The sequence below is a fragment of the Sceloporus occidentalis genome, unplaced genomic scaffold, assembly GCF_023333645.1.
Source record: "Sceloporus occidentalis isolate IW3139 unplaced genomic scaffold, rSceOcc1.0.p SCAF_336, whole genome shotgun sequence".
Lineage (NCBI taxonomy): Eukaryota > Metazoa > Chordata > Lepidosauria > Squamata > Phrynosomatidae > Sceloporus > Sceloporus occidentalis.
The window spans coordinates 47,111-69,324 of record NW_028317316.1 but is presented as its reverse complement, the minus strand read 5'-3'; the positions used below and the strand labels follow the sequence as shown (position 1 = coordinate 69,324).

Genomic DNA, 22,214 nt, shown 5'->3' with positions numbered 1-22,214 from the left:
CCCTAAATACAAATATTGCCAGTATCTCCCCAATAAATAACAAATGGTGGCCATGGTTATGGAGTTAATGCAGGACAGGTGCAAATAACCACCTTTTTTTCTACATAGATGTTGGTCCACATATGTTTATCTGAGGAGCCCCTGCTCAAACAACGTATCAATTCGACCTTTTGAATGAAAGGATTTTCAAGGATGAATAAATGTTTTTTGCCTCCATAGTTACACACCTGAGCAACAGCCATTTACTCCCAATTAATCACCTATAATACAAGTTACCGGTTTATGGTTGAAAACACTGCCATTGAGCACAAACCAGATCAGTAAACTATTGTCTCACTTAGCCGATGTTTTGTGTGAATAAAAAGTAACAGACAGTATTTGTGTGCCATGCTTTTTTTAAATCGTATATTTTTTTTAGCTTCTGATGATGTAATTGCATTATAAAACAGTGTATGCACAATGAAAACGAAGCAGTGATTCTTCTTTAGGTCTATTGGAAGAGCATTCTGCACAATGGATGGTCACGGCAGTATGGTGCACATCCATCCATCATCTTCTGTAAGTAACTATTTTAAGCATTTACAGATTAGTTTTCTTTAGTCAGTTACAGTAATATTGGGGGCATGATTGCAGTGTGCAATTGACACAATGCATACATTGGAATTAAAAGAGTAGAGTGTCTAGGCTTTGGCAAATTTATGGCCATGCCAATAAACGAATCCATTATGCTGTACGTATCCTACGATTTCCGTGACGTTTACAGAAGGTTTTACAACAGTGGTTGGCGGTTTTATGTGAGGGTTGTTTCTAAAATAAATAAAATAGATTGTTCTTGTGATAAGACCACCTCCCAAACTTTGCTACAAAGTTTAAAAAAAGTAGTCTTACTGTAGTAGTATTAAAGTGTACTTATCGCTTCATTCCATTGGTTGTTATAGTGACATGGAGCACCAGAATGATATGCTTTGCTTAAGCAAAGACATTTCATAATCGTTTTGGATAACACTAATAAGCCCCAATAATACAGTATATGTTGCTGTTAAATTAGCAAAAGTTCATTATTGGTTCAGTTAGCAGTTGCAGTGTTTGCAAAACATACATTCATTCCATCATTGCCGCACATAGGCTTGCGGTGATTGCCTCATAGTATTCTCTGAATCTCATAAATGTCCAGTGTGTGATGTGACTACAAAGTGGGACAGAATAACTACTTTAATGCAAATTTAGTGAGTCAGTATGCTTTTTCTCAGATAAAATGAGAAAAAAAATAATCTAACCCACATTTTGTATTTAAGCTCTTTGGGAAGGAGGCTCAACTGGAATGGATTCTCTTTCACAATGTTCTCGTCACATCTAAAGTATTTGTCAGGACTGTATGTCCTATCCGCTATGAATGGGTTAAGGATTTGCTTCCAAAATTACATGATATCAATGCGTATGAATTAAGCAGCGTGGCCAGGGAGGAGGTGACTGCTGAGGAAGTAAGCAAATGGGAATCCAAGAGAGATGTAAAACCGCAAAATGGTGAGATTTTTCTAATCTTCGGTCTTAATGTAGTGATCTTTTGGATTTACATTTATAAACTACGCCAGAACCAAAAAAACTTTTCACACTTCAAAAACAAAAAACAGTGCTGAAAATGTACAACAAATAGGGAGTTAGTCCAAAATGAAATCCTGTAAAAAATATTTAAAAATACTTTGAATTCTCATTTTTTTACCATTGTTTGTTCTGTATTGGGGTTGGAATATACAGTATATTGCTTTAATACAAAACAATACCCAACCACACAAGGCTGCAAGGAGAGTTAACAAGATTTAATCAGGCAGTAAGGCAAACATGGCTGCTTCATTCATTCTTGAAAATAAATCTGGGTGATTTTCTCTTTAACCCTTTTGAGTCCAGGGGGTCGATACACATTTTCCCCCAGATCCCAAATCAATTTTTGGAGTTTCTCTATAGTAATGTTTAGCTGCCAGTAGGGGAGACGCTTGTGGTGTCATGAACAAGACTAAAATAACAGATCTGCTTAGGTGCATTTGCTTAACACATTACCGAGTTTTGCATGGTTTGTTATGTTACTTACTGAGTAATATATTAAAATGTGTTCTGCAGGTGGATTACAAGCTCCTACGAATAAGATGCAGAAGAGAAATGATGATAATTCTATAATGGAAGCCAGAGCCCGTTACCTACAGAGAAAGCAACAGCAAAAGTCTGAAAATGTAGATAACCAGGAAATGGAGCAAAGTTAGCATCTATTTAAGAAAGTAAAATCACCTGATATTAAGTTGCCTGCCATATAAAGGAAACCGGATGGGTGCTAATACTTCAGCAAAGTAATATTTTTATCTCTGTAAAACAATAAGAGATTTTAATGACAAGACCAGATAGTACGTAGATACATAAAATGATATTTGTTAAAAGCAATATATGAACCTTGTATATGGTAACTTTCTGTAGATGTTGTTATATATTGGAGGGGCCATATAAATGTCAGAAACTATCATTTTGCTTTATTTTTGGACTGTAATAGCTAGATTTGACCATTCTCACACCACATTTTTATTATAAGTATAAGATTAAAACTATGTTTTCAAAAATATTGTGCTATTTTCTTTTCTTAACCCCTTCAATCCCAGGGGTTTTTGGTACCTCAAAGCCCAGAACAATTTTGCCATTTTCGGGGTATGTAGGTTTAGCGATTATTCTCCTTTCCTGTGAATAGTGTACCCATGTAAACTATATATTGTTTTTTCAAGGAGAGATAGAGCTTTCGTTTGATACCATAGTTGGATGATTAGCTGAAAATGTAGAATGAGAAATTTAGTAAAAACTAGCGAAGATTAGAAAAATAAACTAATTGTTTTTTACATTTTCCCTCCGAATCCTCACAAAATTAGGTAAAGTGATGGAAAATCCCCTCCAAGTTTATCAATTCAGGTGTCCTGATTTCAGAAATACCTAATTTATATAGATTTTCCAGACTTTCCCAGCACCAGGGAGCATACTATTAGGTGTACAATTTTGTATAATTTTTATGCCTATGGCTTAACAGGGTTTGGGGGTTGTGAACGGGGGCAGGAGGGTTATACTGGCTAGATGTTATGCTAGGGCAATGGGAAGTAAGGTTTATCTTTTTTTATATATTTTCATTTTTTTTATTTAATTTTTTTTTACATTTTTTGTATTTTTTATATATTTTTTTTTACACAGTAATGGTTAGAGGTCCTCCTAGGGACCTCCTCAACATGCCAGTGATGTCACAATGACATCACAGCTCACATTATAATTTTTTTTAGTATTATTTATATTATTATTTTAATTATTTAATATTATTTTTAAATGACTAACCGTTTTTTTTTTCAGCTTTTCTGTTACACTCCCCTCCCTGCGATCCCCCTGCACTGGTCACACTGTGATCTCTATGCAGGTCCTCACAGACCTGCATAGAGATCGCAGCGTCTCTGTGCCTCATCGGAGGGCAGGATATCCCCGCAGGGTCCGATGACCTTCCGGGTTACGTCAGCAGTGACGCAACCCGGAAGGGAATGCCCGATCGCGCGTTTGCAACTGCGTGATCGGGCACTTTCAAATGTAACAGCTTACCGGCTTTCATGCCGGAAGCTGTTACAGGAGATTGGGCAGCAGAAAGCCGGCGATGCCGGCTTCTGCTGCCAGGGGGGAGTCCAGGCTGTCAAACGAAGGGCTGGACGTACCGGGACGTCCATAGGGGTTTCTTAGTGGGCGTTTTTTGGACGTCCCGGTACGTCTATAGGGGATTGAAGGGGTTAAAGCACAACATAATGTTTTCAGGCAGCATATTAGCCATTTGTATATGTTCTAGCTCATTTATTTTAGCCCAATAGACTAGAGAAACTCTCTCGCTATCATACTGCCTGTGGTAAACAACACAGTAGCTCACCCAGCCAGGCACCGACTAATGAAGGTGCCTGGCTGGATGAATCTTTAGCATTGCCATAAAGAATTAGCTCGGTATGGTGTTGAAACGAAAGTCCCCCACATTATCACCTGACTGATATTTGAGTTTATTAGAACAAAAGCACAAAAACAGGTTTATTCCATGGGTGTACCATTTTAAGCAGAAACACCTAAGATGACAAAAATAAGATGCATTAAAAATATTGTGTTGTAGTCAAAATATCCAAATCCGTCCATGTAGTCTGTTGAGGGAATTACTTATATCCCTGACCAAACTGCTTTGTGAGGGAGCAAACAAGAGAGCTGCACCATGGGGGCATCATTATACTAGACACCAAGACAGGAGGTGCAGGGCCCCTAGGCTCTGTTTCCCCTTGGTTTTGGTATGGCTGTAGTGATATCACTGCTGCCTGGTAATTTCTATATTATTGTTCCATTGTTTTATTTAGTAAAACAAGTTTGCATGTGAGTTAAACGATATAATGTACTATGATAGATGTGAGAATATGGACAAGTATATAGGAGACAAGACAAGGAATTCTGTATGCACCCAGAGAAATGGAAAACATTTTGAAAAATACTGTAGCTCAGCTTAAGAGAACATAGTGGTGTGCTGGAGTAAGCACTAGTTTAACTAATGGACAGTAGTAGCATAAAAATAAATTTTAATATTCGGTATTGATGTAAAAAGAATATTAAGTAATAACCATGTAAAAATTTAGAATGTGTACAGTTTTGTTAAACTATACAACACTTTGTGTTTTTCACCAATACAGATTTCTGCAGAGATAAGTGCTTGTGAAATTGGATGTGAAAAGACTGTCTTGTTTAACCCCTTGATGACAATTGCCGGTCCGGGCACGTCACGGAAATTCAAGTCGATAACGACAAATGACGTGCCAGGACCGGCACGTCTTTAAACGGGTGCAGAAAGCGATCTATTTTCGCTTTCTGCACCGAAACGGCGTTGCTGTAATGCCTCGACCTCCCCCGGGGCGTCAACATCCGCCATACATTGTATGGCGGCGGACGCCCGTTGTAAAAGCGTTTAGGAGGCGATCAACGATCGCCTCCTAAACTTAAATGGTGTCGCTGGAATGCCTCGATCAGGAGGCATCCAGCAACACCAAACACTTACCTGGGGATGGACTGTGACCGCTCCGGAGAGCGGTCACAGCCGCAGCTGCCGGTGATCTTCGCCATCAGCAAGATGGCGGCGGCCCGGGAAAAAAACCCAATAAAGTCTAAAAAGTTCGCTAGACGGTCTCCAGACCCTCTAGAGAACTCTGGCTCCACTTGCAGGTTGAATATAGGTACTGCATTCAACCATGCAAGTCAATGGAGCTCAGCTTTCTAATCACAGTGTGATTAGAAAAAATAAATTAAAAATAAAATTAATAATAATTAGAAATAGTAAAAAACCAGTAAAATGTAAAAATAATTTCCCACTGATGTCACTATCAGGGGAACCTTCAAGTTGAAAAAAAATTTAAAAAAAATTAAAAAAAGGCAAAAAAAATTTATATATATATATAAAAAATATATTTTTGTGAGCAAGTCCTAAAATTAGCATATTAGCTTAAAACAATTCTCGCATGGAAAGAGTTAAAATACTGGCATATTAAATGCCCATGGGGTGTCTACTTTTAAAAAATGTATGATTTGATGGGGTAAATTGAATTGGCCGGGTTCAACAAGGTCCCAATTAACACGGGGGGAAGGATGGCCACACATCTAATTTCCAATTAGAAAAATGCACACGTACCAAATGTGGCCTTTTAGTTCCCCCCAAAAATGACAAACATGTGGGGTATCACTGTACTCAGGAGATGTTGCGGAACACATATTGGGGTGTCGTGTGACAGCGGCATATACCAGGAGCTGTAAATTCATACATAAAGTAGGTGTGTGTGGGAAAAATACACACACAAAAATACTACTGCAAACTTTGAAAAAATGCTGGTGGTAAAATGTGTGCATGCAAAGAGTTAAAATACCAGCATTTAAAATACCCTGGGGTGTCTAGTTTTCAAAAATATATAGCTTTATTGGGCACACTGAAATGGCCCGGCTCAAAGATGTACCAAATAGGGCATGGGCAGTGGATCCCCAAATGCCAAAGTTCAACATTGAAAAATGTGCATGCCCCAAATTAGTTATAATGGAATCAAAACATTTGATACTGCAAAAACTTTTAACTGAAAAGCTACTTTTCCTCTTACTGATTTCTGGGCCAAGAAAGTTTTGTCCTCCTGAAGTAACTCAAATTTAGGAGGGCGTTTTATCTCTGGATAAGTAAAAATTAAACAGTTCAATTTATTCCTACAGTAACTAAAGTGCCAGGAAACAGATTACCAAACACACACACCAGGACAGGCTCTGCCATACTTACACCCAAACACACACACCAGGACAGGGTCTGCCACGCCAACACACCAAGCACACTGACACACACACACACACACCAGGACAGGCTCTGCCACACTGACACCCAAACACACACACCAGGACAGGGTCTGCCATACCGACACCCAGACACACACCAGGACAAGCTCTGCCATACTGACACCAAAACACACACACACACCAGGACAGGCTCTGCCACACCAACACCCAGACACACACCAGGACGGGCTCTGCCACACCGACACCCAGACACACACCAGGACAGGCTCTGCCACACCGACACCCAGACACACACCAGGACGGGCTCTGCCACACCGACACACACACACCAGGACAGGCTCTGCCACACCGACACACACACACACCAGGACAGGCTCTGCCATACTGACACCCACACACACCAGGACAGGCTCTGCCATGCTGACACCCAAACATACACACCAGGACAGGCTCTGCCACCCAGACACACACCAGTACAGGCTCTGCCACACCGACACCCAGACACACACACCAGGACGGGCTCTGCCACACCGACACCCAAACACACACACACCAGGACAGGCTCTCCCACAGCGACACCCAAACACGCACACACACACACACCAGGACAGGTTCTGCCACAGTTACACCCAAACACACACACCAGGACAGGCTCTGCCACAGCAACACCCACACACCAGGAAAGGCTCTGCCACAGCAACACCCACACACCAGGAAAGGCTCTGCCATACCGACACCCAAACCCACACACACCAGGACAAGCTCTGCAAAACCGACACCCAGAAACACACAGAACAGGACAGGTAAAGCCACAACGGTTATCATTAACCCCCCCTTTTATATTTTTGCCCCTTGTGTATTAATGTCCAGCCAGCCCCCCCCTTTAGTATTAATGTGTTCCCCCCACAACCCTTGTGTAGTGATGCCCCCACCCCTTTTGTAGTGGTAAATGTGATGCCCAACCACCCTCTTGTCTATTGATGCCCCCACTGCCATGTGTATTACCCCTAGGCACCTAAGATCTTAGAGGACCATATACTGCTTTATCTACAAATAAACCACCATCTTTGTGAGCACCGTCATGAAAGGTTTTTTAACTACACCAAGTCCCTTAGTACATAGTACCATGCTTGATCCCTGGTCAATGTAGTCACCAAAAACATACTTGTCACAGAACTTTTATTTGTATTCAGGAGAGCCTGGACATCACACCATCTAAGCATTCAGATGACATGCCTTCATCTCCATCCCTTTCACTCTCGTCCTGTTTTGTCTCCTCCCCCTTTTTATTTCCTACAGTGGAACCATAACTCCATCAGTCTACCTGCAGTTATTGACTCCAGAGACAGTGGCTGCTACATGGATCTTTGCTTAGCTGACCACCTTCATGTCACTACCTGACCTAAGCCTAGTCCTATTCACATCCAAACAACTGTCCCTTGATCTCAGGTCCAGTTGTCGGAAAAACCATACCACGCCTGGTCCCAACTGACTCTGTGCATCATGAACTTCTTAGCTTTGACCTGGTTCGTTCCCCTCTGTTCCCTTTAATCTTAGGTATCACCTAATTACAGAATCAAAACCCTGTTGTCCATTGGTCCACGGGGTCTATCACCTGCTGTTCTTAATATTGCAATAGAGCTTGTCTCCATTATCGCATTGCTGTGGTTTCTCATAAATCTTCAGGGACTTCTAAGGAGATGCTACTGGACCTGCCTCCCCAGTACCAAGAATTTCAAGATGTTTTCTGTAAGAAGGTTACAGATCAACTAACCCCATATAGAAGTCATGATTGCCCTATCAATCTCCTTTGAAGAGCCACTATTCCTTTTGGAAGAATTTAATACCTTCTGATTCTGAACTAAGACATTTAAAAGACTATATTGAGGAGAATCCACAGAACGCCCCACCCAAGGCCTGTATTTTGGAAGCCTGAGACCTTGCAAAGACAATAGGGAACTCAATAAGATCACTATCAAGAACAGATACCCTTTACACCTCATCACTAAAATACTCAGAATGTGTCAGTTCAGCATCAATTCTCTCCAAACTAGATCTATGAGGTGCCTATAATCTTGTATGTGTCCAACAAGATGATGAATGAAAAACCGCTTCAAGAACAAGATGGTTATTTGTAATACATGGCTATGCCTTTCTGTCTCAGTAATGCTACTGCCCCCTTTCAACATTTCCTGAATTATATTTTTAGCGCTCTCTTGGTAATAATTTATCTAAATCCTGATGTTTTTCTCTCTCTCCTCTCTCTCTCTCTCTCCCTCCCTCTCTTTCTCCCTCTCCCTCTCTCTTGCAAATAAACTGCAATTAGAGATTGGCCAGTTCCAACTCCCAATACAGCAATCACCAGATTTACGAGCTTCTACTGGAAATGTAATACAAATTTATCCAGTGTTATTGAAGTTCCCACTCGATTAACTAAAAAGGATGAGCACTTTTCTGGACTTTTGAGGCTCAAGAAGCTTTTAGCCATTTGATAGATTTTCTTCAGCACCTATATTTGTTCTTCCAGATCCTTCTTGTCCATACTTTCTAGAAGTAGATGCTTCAGGAAAGGCTACTGGGGCAGTGGCAGAGACACAGTACAATAATGTCTCTTCATCCTGTAAAAATTTCTCCCTCTGAAACTATGATGTGACAGATAAAGAACTCTTGGATGCTAAGTCCACCCTGGAGGAATGGTGTCATTTGCTGCAAGGTTATTCTCATCTGATTTTGTGTGATTAATATAGACAGTACTTGAAATATCTCCGTTTTGCCTGCCGTCTTCTACCAAACAGGCTAGATGGGCCTTGTTTTTCTAACTACATATCACATGCAGTGCTTTGAAAACATATTTGATCCATTTGCATATTTGTTACACCTAAATGTTTTAGATCATTAAACTAATTTTAATATTAGACAGAGATAAGCCAAGTAAAAACAAAATATATTTTCTAAATTATAATTTCATGTGTAGAAGGAATTGGCCCCTTACTAAATTAACAAATTAACCAAATTTAATTGATAATTGTGTTCAATTTCACTAGCCACACCGAGGCATGATTACTGCCAGCTCTGTTGAATCCAAACACCAATTAAACAGAACCCATCTGGCAAAGTGAACCAGGCAAAAAGATTTTTGGGCTAATATTTTGTGGACTGACGAGTTAAATGTGGACAGTTTTGGAAACATGGGTCCCTTTACATCTGGTATAAAGCGTGATAGTCTGGGACTGCTCTGCTGCTTCAAGACCTGGGCCATGTGCTATAATTGATGGAACCACGAATTCTGTACTTTACCACAAAATATTAAAAGAAAATGTCCAGGCATCAATTCGAGATCTTAAGCTTAAGCTCAAGCTCAATTGGGTTATGCAGCAGGACAAGGATCTGAAGAACACAAGCAATCTCTACCTCTAAACGGCTCAAAAGAAACAAAAGGAAGGTTTTTGGAGTGGCCGATCAAAGTCTTGATTTGAGTCTTATTAAGATGCTTTGAGCTTAAAAAGGCAATTCATGCTTGAAAACCCTCCAATGTGGCTGAATGAAAACAATTATTCTAAGAGGAGTGGGCCAGAGTCCATCCACAGCACTGTAAAATACTAATTGCCTGTTACTGCAAACATTTGACTGCAGTTGTTGCCATGAAGGGTGGCACAACCGGTAATGATTAAGAGGAATAACTTTTTTCACATGGGTAGTTTAGGTTTTGAAAACCCTTTGGGTCTTCCCATCCAACATCAATGCCTGCCCTCACAAATGCTCTATCGGATGAATGGGCAAAACTTCCCACAAACACTCCAAAATCTTGTAGAAAGCCTTCCCATGAGAGTGGAAGCTGAAAGTTAGTACCAACTACATATTAATGTCTATGTATTTAGAATGCAATGTCCTAAAAGTCCCTGCTGATGTAATAGTCAGGTGTCCCAATACTTTTGTCCACATAGAATACATTGGTACCTTCATAATTTCTGAGCTATTAGAATTTTGGATTGCCTTCCACACAATTATTTGTTTGGTTCCACAACCTTCCTGAATGGCCTTTGATAGCACAGACCAGAAACTGGTTGGTTGATGCAGCATTGTGAAGATACGCAATTACCCAGTTGATCTCCACTTCAACATTAATCAGACAATAAATGTTGTGGGTATGAGAATTAAACTAACTATTTTTAAAACCAAGATCAGAAATTTAAGCTTGGATAATGTTACTTCATTCCAATGCTAAATTGATCTACAATGAACAGAATGTGGCTAATTTATTTTTAAGTGAAGGTGAAAATGGAGAAAATTTAAGAAGAGGCAAACTGTGCATATGGAGCAGCCGGTGAAAACATCTGCCACATATTTAGATGAATAGGTAAATATTACCAACTCCATTTAGTAACCGCTATGATGGATTAATAGTTGCAGTGTAGTTAACATATATCTGTGAGATTAAATGTGAACTACTTGCATACCCACCCAATCATCAGTTACTTTTTACGAGGGCTTTAAAGGGGCACATCTACTCCTCTGGTCTCAAAGTACAGAGAAAATATGCCAACCTGCAATTGTACTGTACTGTAATGGAATGCTGGTTACCTTGGTTAATGTCAAAACAAATACACCTACAAAGCTATTACTATGGTTACAGCAACATAATTAACAGCCGCTGCCTTTTGAAATATAGTTTAATTAATAATGCCCAATATAAGAAATACATCTCTACAAAGCCTAAGTTCATTATTTAATTAAAATCTGATTTTTAGTTTTCTAGGACAACATTTTATATAAGCATTTGATCAACCTAGTACACATGCAACATAAGTGTAATGATTTACTGACAAGTGTGTACTGTCTACAACTAACTATATAAAAACGCACCACCATCGCATACGTACTATGTAGCTACAGCTGAAACACCCAGCGAGTGCTACCCAGGGTGACATTCAAAAGACACCCACTGAGCGTATTATCAGCAAAATATATGAACCAGCGCCATGTGACCAGGAAGCCAAGGCCAAGGTAAATGGCCGGAAATGACATCACGTCACGGAGTCGCATGATGTGGCAAAATAAAAAAAAAACTGCAGGGATTAAAAATGAATCCCGAATGTTCTGCCTATAAAGCATCATTGCAAGCTTCCGCTTTAAGTCCTAGTCGGTCTTTACGTCCCATACACAGTTCACGACACTATCACAGTGCTCAGGTTTAGGCATTGAAGGGTTCAGACGTGCAGCTCCATTTTGAGTGTATCCCTCCGCCGGGCGTTGGGAGGTCGGCGGCTAGTTTGTGAGGGAGGGAGTGTGGGTGCGGTATCCTTGCGCGCGGAGGAGGCGGGGCGGTGGCTGTGGCAGAAGCTGTCGCTCCGGATTGCAGAAGCTGCTCACCCGTTTCCGCCATTGCGGCTTCTGACTGAGAGGCACCCAGCTTACGGACGGGGAAGTTGTTTATAAGAGACGCAGAAAGACAAAAAAATCAAACCCAAAACATTGCCCCTATCTTTATTGGTTTCCTTCCTCCCCTTTACCTTATAATCCCAAGTGTGAGTAAGGCGGCCGGCGAAAGACAGGAGGTGACAGCGGGAGGCAAAGAAGAAGGAGACCGGAATCAACATGGCTCAGATCCTACCCATCCGCTTCCAGGAGCACCTGCAGGTAAAGGCCGCCTCACCCACCCACCCTGGGATGAGAGATGCTGCCTCCACCTCGGCCCCGGGGTTTCCCGGAAGGCGTCGCATACCTCCCCAACTATAGCCGCTGTTTAGTCCAACCGAAACCTGTCCCCGCTTCACGGCCTGCAGGTCATACAGCCTACTTGCACCTGGCGCCGCTGTCGCAAGGACCCGAGGCCTATGGGATTCACTGCTTTCGGGAATGGGCTTACCCCGCGTCCTGCTCATTCATAAACGCTACTCCCCACCCCCAATCACCTTGATACTTTTCATATCCATCATCATCACAATCCTCTCGGTCGAGTCCCTAGTAGTGTCATGTCACCCAGTCATTGATATAGAACGACCTTACACCTCCTTCCCATGTTTCACTTGAATGAATCGGCTGGTGTGCTGCTGCTGAATGTGTGTGTGTATATATATATATATATATATATATATATATATATATATATGTGTGTGTGTGATAGATATATAGCTATATATTTTCTCAGGGTTTGGTTGGTTACTGAATGAATTTTGTCCAATATACTGTTTTGAATAAAATAATTAATCCCATCCTCCTAATATTGTGTGTGTGTGTGTGTGTGTATATATATATATATATATATATATATATATATGTACTACACCCACACTGTTGATTTGCTGTCAGCACCAGTTTTATTAATGAGTTGTACCTGTAATGTACATTTGTACTTTAGGGTGGTGGTATGGTTTGTCATACATAACCTTTCAGTTTCCTTGTCACTCCTTTCTGGTGCTGGCTCCAGGCCTTTCAGCTTGTTCTTCGCCTAGGCCATAAACCGAAGGCGGAAGAGATGATTGCGTGTTCTTATGTAGGTGTTTGAAGTACTTAGTGAGATTTCGAACAGGTGAACGAGAGAGTTTCATGCATTCACGAAAAGGAGTGCCAGTGTGTCAGGGATTGTGTAATGCGAGTGCGCCGATGAATAAGCTCCGACGAAATAAAGTGCAAAGATATATAGCTTCAATTCTCTGAGCTCCTTTTTTTATTTCAGGAAGTCTTTTATCATTTTCCCTGCTTGTGACTCTGCCTTTGCGCTTGTCTGTGTTTAAAATTTCATTGTAAATGGTGACTATATGCTTGTTTTTTTCTCATGGATCTACTACTATATGACCGCGATCTCAGGCTATAGTAGTTACATTACGTTAAATTTACATTTATAGAGCACCAGCAGATATACACAATTCACAATGACAAGCACAAACTTGGAGATTCTTGTGATCTTTCTATTGGAACAAAACGGAATAAATTACACTAAACAGTTAATGTTGGTGTCCTTATGCTAACTGAGTTTCAGCCCAGTGCCTTTTAGTATTGATATGATTCCTTGCCATCTGTGCTTGTAATGTTTCTGTGTATACGTCTAAGGTTGTGAAAACACATTTAAAGCTGATCTGTCATGGTTCCGTTTTATATTATAAGAACAATAATATATTTTTATAGAGCGTCACCATAGTCAGCAGCGCCGTACGTTGGGTATATAAAATCCCCACTGCGCGTGCATTCAAATATTTGATGTCCTGACAAAAAGAAAGTAATGAAATGGCAAATGAACAACATGCATAAACTATACCATGTTTCGGACGGGACATGGTGGCTTGTGGGTCACAACAGTTTTCTTCAGTCTTCATTGTTTATAGTGGTTTCCAGTGCCTTGCATTGCTTGGCGCCCAGTGATGTCACTGTGGGCAGGTGAAGCTGCCACAGCTTATGGGCATTTTTTTCGCGATTTGCTTGCTGGGACAAGATAATTATTTATATAGAAGTATGGCAGATCTGCTTTAATTGTGTGGAGAATTTTAACCATTGTGTTCCAAACTGTGCCTAACATGAAAATCCTTAACATTTTGTCAAAGTAGGTCTAAAAGGCATAACGGATATAGCCAGTTTTCACAGTACCTCCATATGAGAACAGGTGACCCGGTCCTCCTGAAACAATGTCTTATAAGGACTGGCACAGATACATGGTCTATGATCATTAGGTTCCATTCAGTCTTCAAACAGTTCTTAACCCCAAACCCCCCACATTCTATTTGGCTAATTAACACAGATGGCATTGTCAGGATGGCCAAGTTACTCATTGATCCTTCTGTCTTTGTCCGGAGTGATCCAGAAAACCTGTGTTCCTGAGCAGTGACTTTGGAACCTGCACACCATCTATCCTGTTAAAGTGTGTTTGATTTAAAGTAGGTCTGTCACGTATTCCAAGTCTAAGTTTTGCAACTGAGTAAATTAAAACTACATATTGGTTTATAAACCTTGTATGAAGACCATAGGCTGCAGCCATCTTACGGTCTTTGCTGTTTGCGTGATTCATCCAAGGAGAAATCCTATTGCCTTTTGGAGTCAAAAAGGATTTTTCCCCCTGATGGCAGAATTCAAAGTAGCTTAATTAGGGTTTTTTCCCCCTTCTTTTGGATCAAGAGTAGGAAGGTTAAGTAGAAGGGTTGAACTTGACGCACTTAGGTCTTTTTTTCAACCTTATGTACTATGTAACTATGTGATTATTCCTTCCCATTAAGTGAATGGTGTCTGTTAGCTTGCCAATGTTTGCTTCAGCAACATTGTAAACTTGGGTGATGAGACGGGAGATAACAGGGCAGGCGATTGGATAAGACTAGTTTTGTTACTTTATAAACATACATCAATAGCACAAGCTGACGCCGGATAAAATCAATGGGATGTCCAGATGAAAAAGTAACGCGTTTTTTTTGCCGTCCATAGAACAAAAATAAAAGCATCGAGCAGCAGACATTCAGCACACGAACCTTGGCCTTAGATGCTTGCCGTCTTTCACACAGAAAACACGCTTTAAAAAAAATTCTCTACTGCTGACCGCCTGTCTCTCGATGCTTTTGTTTTTGGCCTATAGACTGTAATAAAATGTTAGTTTTTACCTGGACTTCCGCTTGTGTTTCATCTGGTCTCGGGTCTTTCGTTTGGCCCTGGAACACAAGTCCCATTGGCGTTTCAGGCCCCCCCCCCCCCCCGCTGATAAAGGAGGAATAACTTCATTTATTTGGGGACTTGAGCTGGCGTATTGGATTCTCATCATACCTGAAGAAAAATAGCTCTTTAAAATTTAAATTTTGTACTAAGCAATAATCAACTTGCAGGAAATTTTAATACACGTGTCTATTAATGCGAAACGCTGCAAGGATATTTCCTTCCATAGTTCCTTTTTATTCTACAATTCTTCAGTGATAGATATTTATTTTGGGTAAAGCAGAACTTCTCCGTTGCCGCAGGTGCACTCGTTGGACCACGTCTTCTGTGTAGAAGGGCGCATGCGCTTATACCCACCTCCAGCCGCACTTATGTGAGCGCGCTCGGGCGCGGGGGGGCAAATGAGACCCCCTGCGTGCCTAGGCAGAAAGCGCACCTATGGATTTTGGTGAGTGTTCCCCAGCTGCAGTTTAATGACACTTTACTCAGGTCTTAGTGTCCTCGTAAGCTTTTGGAAGTAAATGCAGGCCAGCTTAGTGCACTGAATGCTATGATCATTTTATTTATATAGCGCTTCTTACAATACGTCTGTTCAAGGGGTATGACAAGACTATATAGCATTGACAGACGGACAAACCGATGCATTAGGTAAAGAGGGGCCTGCTCGCAAGCTAACAATTTAGGGTAACCAATAACGGATTTAATAAGATGCTTCATTCTCACAGTAATGACTTTTTTTTTTTTTTCCCCCTTCACATGGTTTTACACTCAGAGGTGCTTATTAATGTGAGCTTCTGTTTTTCTATTTTCCTTAATCTGTGGTAACTTTACTGAAGAAACGGTTGGATTATGTTCAAATACTCCGATTACTATTAAGACTGGCGGCGACTGTACGTCGCAGCCTGTCCATCATGTTTGGCCTTGTTTAATATTGCTTAAAATTTCGCCGGCTCTGGGAAAGATTAGGCGCTAAGCCGTTTGACAGTGGTATTTGAGTGCAAACATTTTTTTCTTCTCTTTTCGTAACCGAATGCTTCGTGTCACTTGATTTTAGTCCGCGGTGTGTAATAGCACACCAACCAGCAATGAAAGAATAAGAGTAGCATTGTAAACCGGTGGATAAACTCGGGTAGTTAAATGTAACAATAATGCAACCGTAGCAGAGTGTAACAATTGTTTTCTTTCCCTTCAATGTGGTCCAAAAAGTTGGGATGCGAGAACAAAACCTTACGTCCAAAAAAAAAAAAAAGGGGGGGGGGTTCCGGATACTTTTTTCTCGTTATGAGAAAATATGAGTTAGGGTATTGTGCGTCCCCCGTAATGTCATATACAGAATTTGCGGCTCATATCAATTTATTAAGGCAGTAAAGAAGTATACAGACCCCTCTACAGACCCCTCAGTCTGGCAGGTCTTACACCTCAACGGAGTCGCTTTGGCATTTCACAGGACGCTTGCGTGTGTCAAGCGTATCCTATGGTTTGCATTGGGCCTGTAGACTGTCCCTTTCAGAAGAGCGAACACCCACCAGCGATGAACACGTATTGATGTACTTCTTGGAAAGCGTTGTTTTCTACCTGCAAAACCCCCCACAGAGCTACATCCACTAAAATCACTGACCTTAAAGAGCCCCCATTTGAAATTCTTTCTTTCTGCAGAGGGGTCTTATTAGATCCCCTAGAAACCCCAGGGGAGCCAGTGCTGAAGCCGACTGGCATTAAGTGTCCTCATGCGCGTTGCTGGGCAGGGGATGAGTTAAATGTAAGCAAACAAAACAAAAAGGTAAAATATATAAAGTGAAACGGTTTCCTCACATCCATTAAAATACATATGATAGCCGGAGTGCATCTTTAACAGCATTCCCGTGTAGTCACTGAAATGGTTTCTTAAGTACATGTACCAGTAGGGAGGCCATCCAAGCTCTATGGTTACAGTATTTCTTTAGTGTTATTATGTTGCATGGGGCAAATTATGTGTAAGCTACAAGTAAACTGAATGAAAATAAAGTTCACCTTTACCTGTCATTCTGAAGCAGTGGTATGTTTTTTGTAAATAGAATTTAGCCATAAGTCTATTTTAGCATTTGCATGAAAGAGCCAGCCTGACATAGAAACGGATACTTTATCTGTGCCTAGTACTGATGGTGTGGATGATTTATTAATGAGGTATTCCGATGACATAATTGATTGCCGGTCCAGGCGAAATGTATCTAAATTGGCTTTAAAACTAAATGCAGCGAACGCCAATGTTGGATATTGTCAGATCGGAAAGAGCATTCGTATTGCGCTCGCCTTATTTCAATGGAGATGTGGCTCTCTTTATGTTGTGTCTTCAAGAGACATTAAACCACAGTAGTCCCAAACCCTGGAATGTAACACATTAAAGGGTTTCACAAATGAGTGGATGTTGTGGAACCCCTGACGGAAACATACATGATTTGATCAGTATATCATCATGATGATGAAATTACCAGCAATCTTTTTTTTTTTGGTCTTGTAAACCATACAAAAAGAACTGCCACAGCGTTTTGGATCCTTAGTTCAAGAAATCGTTCAATGTATTTTCCTTGCAGATATTTGTTTTTAATGTAAGGGGCTGTTTTACATTATGGAAGCTGGGAAAAGTGGCAAAATGTGCCAGAACAATGTGTATTTGTTTCCTGTTCTGTAACTCTCTCCTGACCCTTACAAAAGAGAATGTGAGCAAATCCATTGTCATCAAATGGCGATCAGAGCTTAACAATAGAGGAGTGATAACTGAATAGGATATAATTATGCCGAGCCAGAGAACAGGAAGTTAAGATGGCTGCTCCCATGGTATGCACAAGGTCATTTTCTAATATTGAATATTTAATCTCTGCATCCCTGTATACTACATCCAGTTGTGTACTAAAATGTGATATCCAGAGAACGTCACAGACCTTGAAAACGTTTAAGAAATTTGAAGTGCAAATACAAATCCTTGGTAATCGGTTTCACATTATTTGGAATGGAACTCCTGTAAGTATGTTAGGTATGTCCCTTTTAAGAAAACCGACTAATAAGGTGAACGTAGACATCACGTCTTACGACCACATATGATACATTATATGTGTAAATGAACAGATTAAATACTAGTACATGTAGCCATCGGGCTTGACAGTACTTGACTAATACACAAATAATCGTTAGTATTTGTAAGGAAAACAGCTGAATCTTTATATATGAAAGCACTTTACAGATCCCAGGAGCCAGGTTTATTCTAGATTTTAGGTCTGGTTCATAACTTTTCCCACTGAATACATTGAATATTGAACTCTGGGTGTACCTCTTTCTGACACAAATACCAAGCAGGCTCATAGAGTCTTCACATATTTGTCCAGCCATAGTATATGGGAAATAGATCATTTGTGTCTCAGCAGCCATGTATTGTTTCTCCCTCATGCACATACCACGCTTGCTTGCAGTAATCCAATAGTGTGACCTTTTCGATGAAATACAGACCTAACCAAACGATTACAGCTGTAAATGTTGAATATGTGGACTATACATTAAGTTTGCCACATAGGCCTGGTTGATGGAAAGAATTATCAAATTTGTTTCATTATCTTTGATTCAGGGCTTAACAAACCCCGGGTGCCAGGTTGCCATGGTGACTAGAAACCACTTCCTGCTGCCCAGGGATTTGCAGGGCTGCCATCATGAATCTAGGGGAAGCAGGTGCCATGAGGCGCCCAGTGGGGTCACATAAGGTACACCATGTAACCCTTTTGGATGCCTTGCGTCACTCGCTTCACCGTGCACCAGCAAGAAATCCATAGTGTGCCAGATTCACGATGGCAGGAGCGTGGCAGGTGAGAGGGTGAGTAGTGTATGTGAGTGTGTCTACTGTAGTGTCAGTCAGTGTGTGTATATGTATAGTGCTGCAGTCAGTCTGTGAGTGTGTTTGTGTACTGTAGTGTCAGTCAGTGTGTATGTGTGTATATGTATAGTGCTGCAGTCAGTCTGTGAGTGTGTTTGTGTACTGTAGTGTCAGTCAGTGTGTATGTGTGTATATGTATAGTGCTGCAGTCAGTCTTTGTGTGTGTGTGAATCCTTGTGTATGCGTGATACAAGTACAGTATAATGCTAGAGTCACTGTGTGTATAAATGAATAGTGCCAGAGTTTCTATATGCATAGTATTAGCCTGTGTGTGTATAAAAGTGCGAAGCTAGTGTATATGGTGTTTTACAGTATTGCATTACCATGTGTGTATATTAGTGTATGGGTTTAGCGTGTCTGTACATGGGTGTAGAATGTTAGTGTGTGTGCGTGTTACTGTAATGTTAGTGAGCATGAGATGTTAGCTTGTGTCTGTTGCTGTATGGTGTTAGAGTATGTAAATGTATGTTAGTGTAGGGAAAGGCTAGAAAGAGACCAGGAAAATAAAAACATGATTGGGGGGGGGGACTGGCTCCTGCTTTAATTTATCTGCGGTTTTCTTTGACACTTTGAGATGTTTCTTTGTTGACCTTGACATAGGATGAGATTAATGTGGACTATGTCGCCATGACTGCGTTGCTCATTATCGACCCGTCCTTCTGTTGGCACGCTTATTCCCGTTTAACATTTTTGGGGGGAGTTTTGGAATTTGATGTATCTGGCCTGTTCTTCAACTGCTGTTCAACACATGGTTAAAAATTAAAAAGACTAATTAAAAATCAAATTTTCCCCTCTCTGACATCATAAACATGTTTGAAACTATATTTAAATGTTTATTGGTTGTCATCCTTAAAATAATTTTGTCTACTCTTGGTTTCTGTAAGAAGGAGGCTACTGGTTCTATGAACAGCGTTTTACTGGAAAAACGAGCTATGTGTGTTGCTCGAGTACTATTAGCCTCCTCCCCCGCCTGTTTACTTAGCCACGTTCGAAAATTGGTGTGTGCGTATACTGTATATGTAACAGAGGTTTTGTATATGCTACGCTTGCTCCATGTACCGTTAAACGGTTACGTTGCAGCACTCTTCAATAGCTAAATCATAATGACCGTTCGTGTTTAATAGAATGTTTAAGTCAACGTACTTTTGTTATGTGGCACCATTGCGTTGAAGGGACTCTCCAGCCATGCCCCACTCCACTCTACAAATGCCTTGGGGGTGGGGGGGGTTTGCTTATATCAATGCAGGAGAGCATTTTCTCCCTTTCTTTTGGCCTCCGACATCATACAATGCATATGACGGTACCTCCACAAGAGTTTCGTATGCGTTGTTAGAAGGCTCCCTGCGACTTTCGTAAACAAATATGGCGTTTATTCACTAAAGTGCGAGTTTGCTCGAGAGCTTCATTGTGCAACATGAAAGCCAGCCCCAGGTTCCTCTCTTAAAAAGGGCTGGCCAGTTTGCCTATTGTATAGTTTAATTGGGGAGGGACCTTCTCTAATTGCTTGCAAAGCTCCTTTGATTGTTCCACCTGAGCAGGTTCATGTCCTCCCATGAAATTACAGTTCTGTAACCTTTAAGGAAATCCTGTGATCACGTCCAGTCTCCACCTAGTTTGCTAAGTTAGCAAACCAAGAAGAACTGCAGCCACATAAATGCTTACAAAGAAAAACGTGAAAGTGCGGCACAGTTCCTGTTTGAAATCTTGGGATGAGTAGAAAAACTGTTGTACCTGTTCTATATTCCAACCTCCTGGCTTCCAGCAAAACTACATTCTATGGCACATTTCTACCTACACAGCCCCCGCTGTAAGGACATAGTTGCTGCCAGGGGCGGACTGGGCAGGGGGGCAATTGCCCCCCCAGGCCGCCCTAAATCCGGGCCGGTGGGCCGGACGGACGAGCATTCAATGCGGCTGCGGCCGCAAAGTTAAAAACTAAGCGGCCGCGAGCAGGATTGAATGCGGCCGTCATGCGTACCTGGCGTGGGGGGGAGGGGGGCGGTCCGCCCCGGCTGCCGCTCATCTGAGGGGTGCCACCATGCCGGCACGCCTCCAGAAACGATGCGCGCGGCACAACATTGAAGCCACGCCCACCGTCTTCCGCGCTCAGTGCACCGGAAGGACAGGAAGAAGAAGAAGAGGAGGAGGAGGAAAAGTGAGAGTGAAAGAAGAAAAGGTAGGAAAGAGTGGATTAGTAAGTGTGTGAGAGTGATGGGTGTTATGCTGAATGTAAGTGTGTGAGAGTGATGGGTGTTATGCTGAATGTAAGTGTGTGAGAGTGATGGGTGTTATGCTGAATGTAAGTGTGTGAGAGTGATGGGTGTTATGCTGAATGTAAGTGTGTGAGAGTGATGGGTGTTATGCTGAATGTAAGTGTGTGAGAGTGATGGGTGTTATGCTGAATGTTTGTGAATGAGGGTTTCAGATAGCATGGATGTGTAAGTGTTGGGGGATAGCTTGGCATAGGGAGTCCGTAATCACATTCCTTTCATGCCCAGATTCCAGCATGTAGTGGCTGCCTAGGCATGATAGGAGTGTGATTGCTGTTATAAATTATTTTTTGGTCCAACTTCGGTGTGTTAACACTTTTATTGGACAGAATAATTCAATGACAGTATTAATATATATATATATATATATATAATTGCAAACAGCAATCACACTCCTATCATGCCAAGTCAGCTAGCACATGCTAGAACCTGGGCATGATAGGATTGTGATTGTTATATATATATGTGTGTTTGTGTGTATATATATGTTAATATTGTTGTTGATTTTTTTGTCTAATTTTGGTGTTACTTTTAGTAAAGTATTTTAAAGGGTTTTTTTGTTTTTTTTTTTCAGTTTTGGCCAAGTGAATGCTGAATTTTTAGTTTCAGTCCAGAATTTTCATTTCGGTCCATCCCTACTATATACTATGCCAGTCACTAAAGTGGTAAGCCTACACCACATCAATGTTTGGCTTAGTATATAGTGATAGGGGTTGTCAGTGTCTGGCTCAATGTATAGGCACACATTGACGGTGGTACCGCATAATCCCTAAGCATATAATGATAACAAATATGCTGTACCCCTGTCAATGTTTGCCTAACCATAGAAACTATGCAGTTTTAAAGTGTGTGTGTGGGGGGGGGGTGCCACATACAGGGTCTGCCACAGGTGCTAAATACTCTAGGTACCCCCCTGCATCATGCGGCTGTCAGACCCAATGGCCATTCCTCAGCTCCTCTTCCCACGTCTTAAAAGTGGTGGGATGAAGAGCTGAGGCATGCGGTGCGTGCACGCCGGCCACTTTAATTTCATTAGGCGCTGGTGGAGTGACTGCCGCACGACGGCCGCT

The 22,214-nt window shown here is 41.4% G+C and overlaps 2 protein-coding genes across 2 annotated transcripts in view; both read left to right on the top strand.

The window, feature by feature from the left end:
• LOC149274312 (putative ATP-dependent RNA helicase DHX40) overlaps window positions 1-2,255 on the top strand; it is a 30,856-nt gene extending 28,601 nt beyond the window's left edge. Inside the window, exons 15-17 of the mRNA XM_089505644.1 lie at window positions 489-558; window positions 1,296-1,524; window positions 2,116-2,255. Of these exons, the coding sequence (XP_089361770.1) occupies window positions 489-558; window positions 1,296-1,524; window positions 2,116-2,255 (439 nt within the window). The remainder of the gene's footprint in view (window positions 1-488; window positions 559-1,295; window positions 1,525-2,115) is intronic.
• Window positions 2,256-11,943: 9,688 nt separating this feature from the next.
• The window catches only part of LOC149274311 (clathrin heavy chain 1-like), a 49,890-nt gene continuing 39,619 nt past the window's right edge, over window positions 11,944-22,214 (top strand). Inside the window, exon 1 of the mRNA XM_089505639.1 lies at window positions 11,944-11,985. Coding sequence (XP_089361765.1) covers window positions 11,944-11,985 — 42 coding nt within the window. The remainder of the gene's footprint in view (window positions 11,986-22,214) is intronic.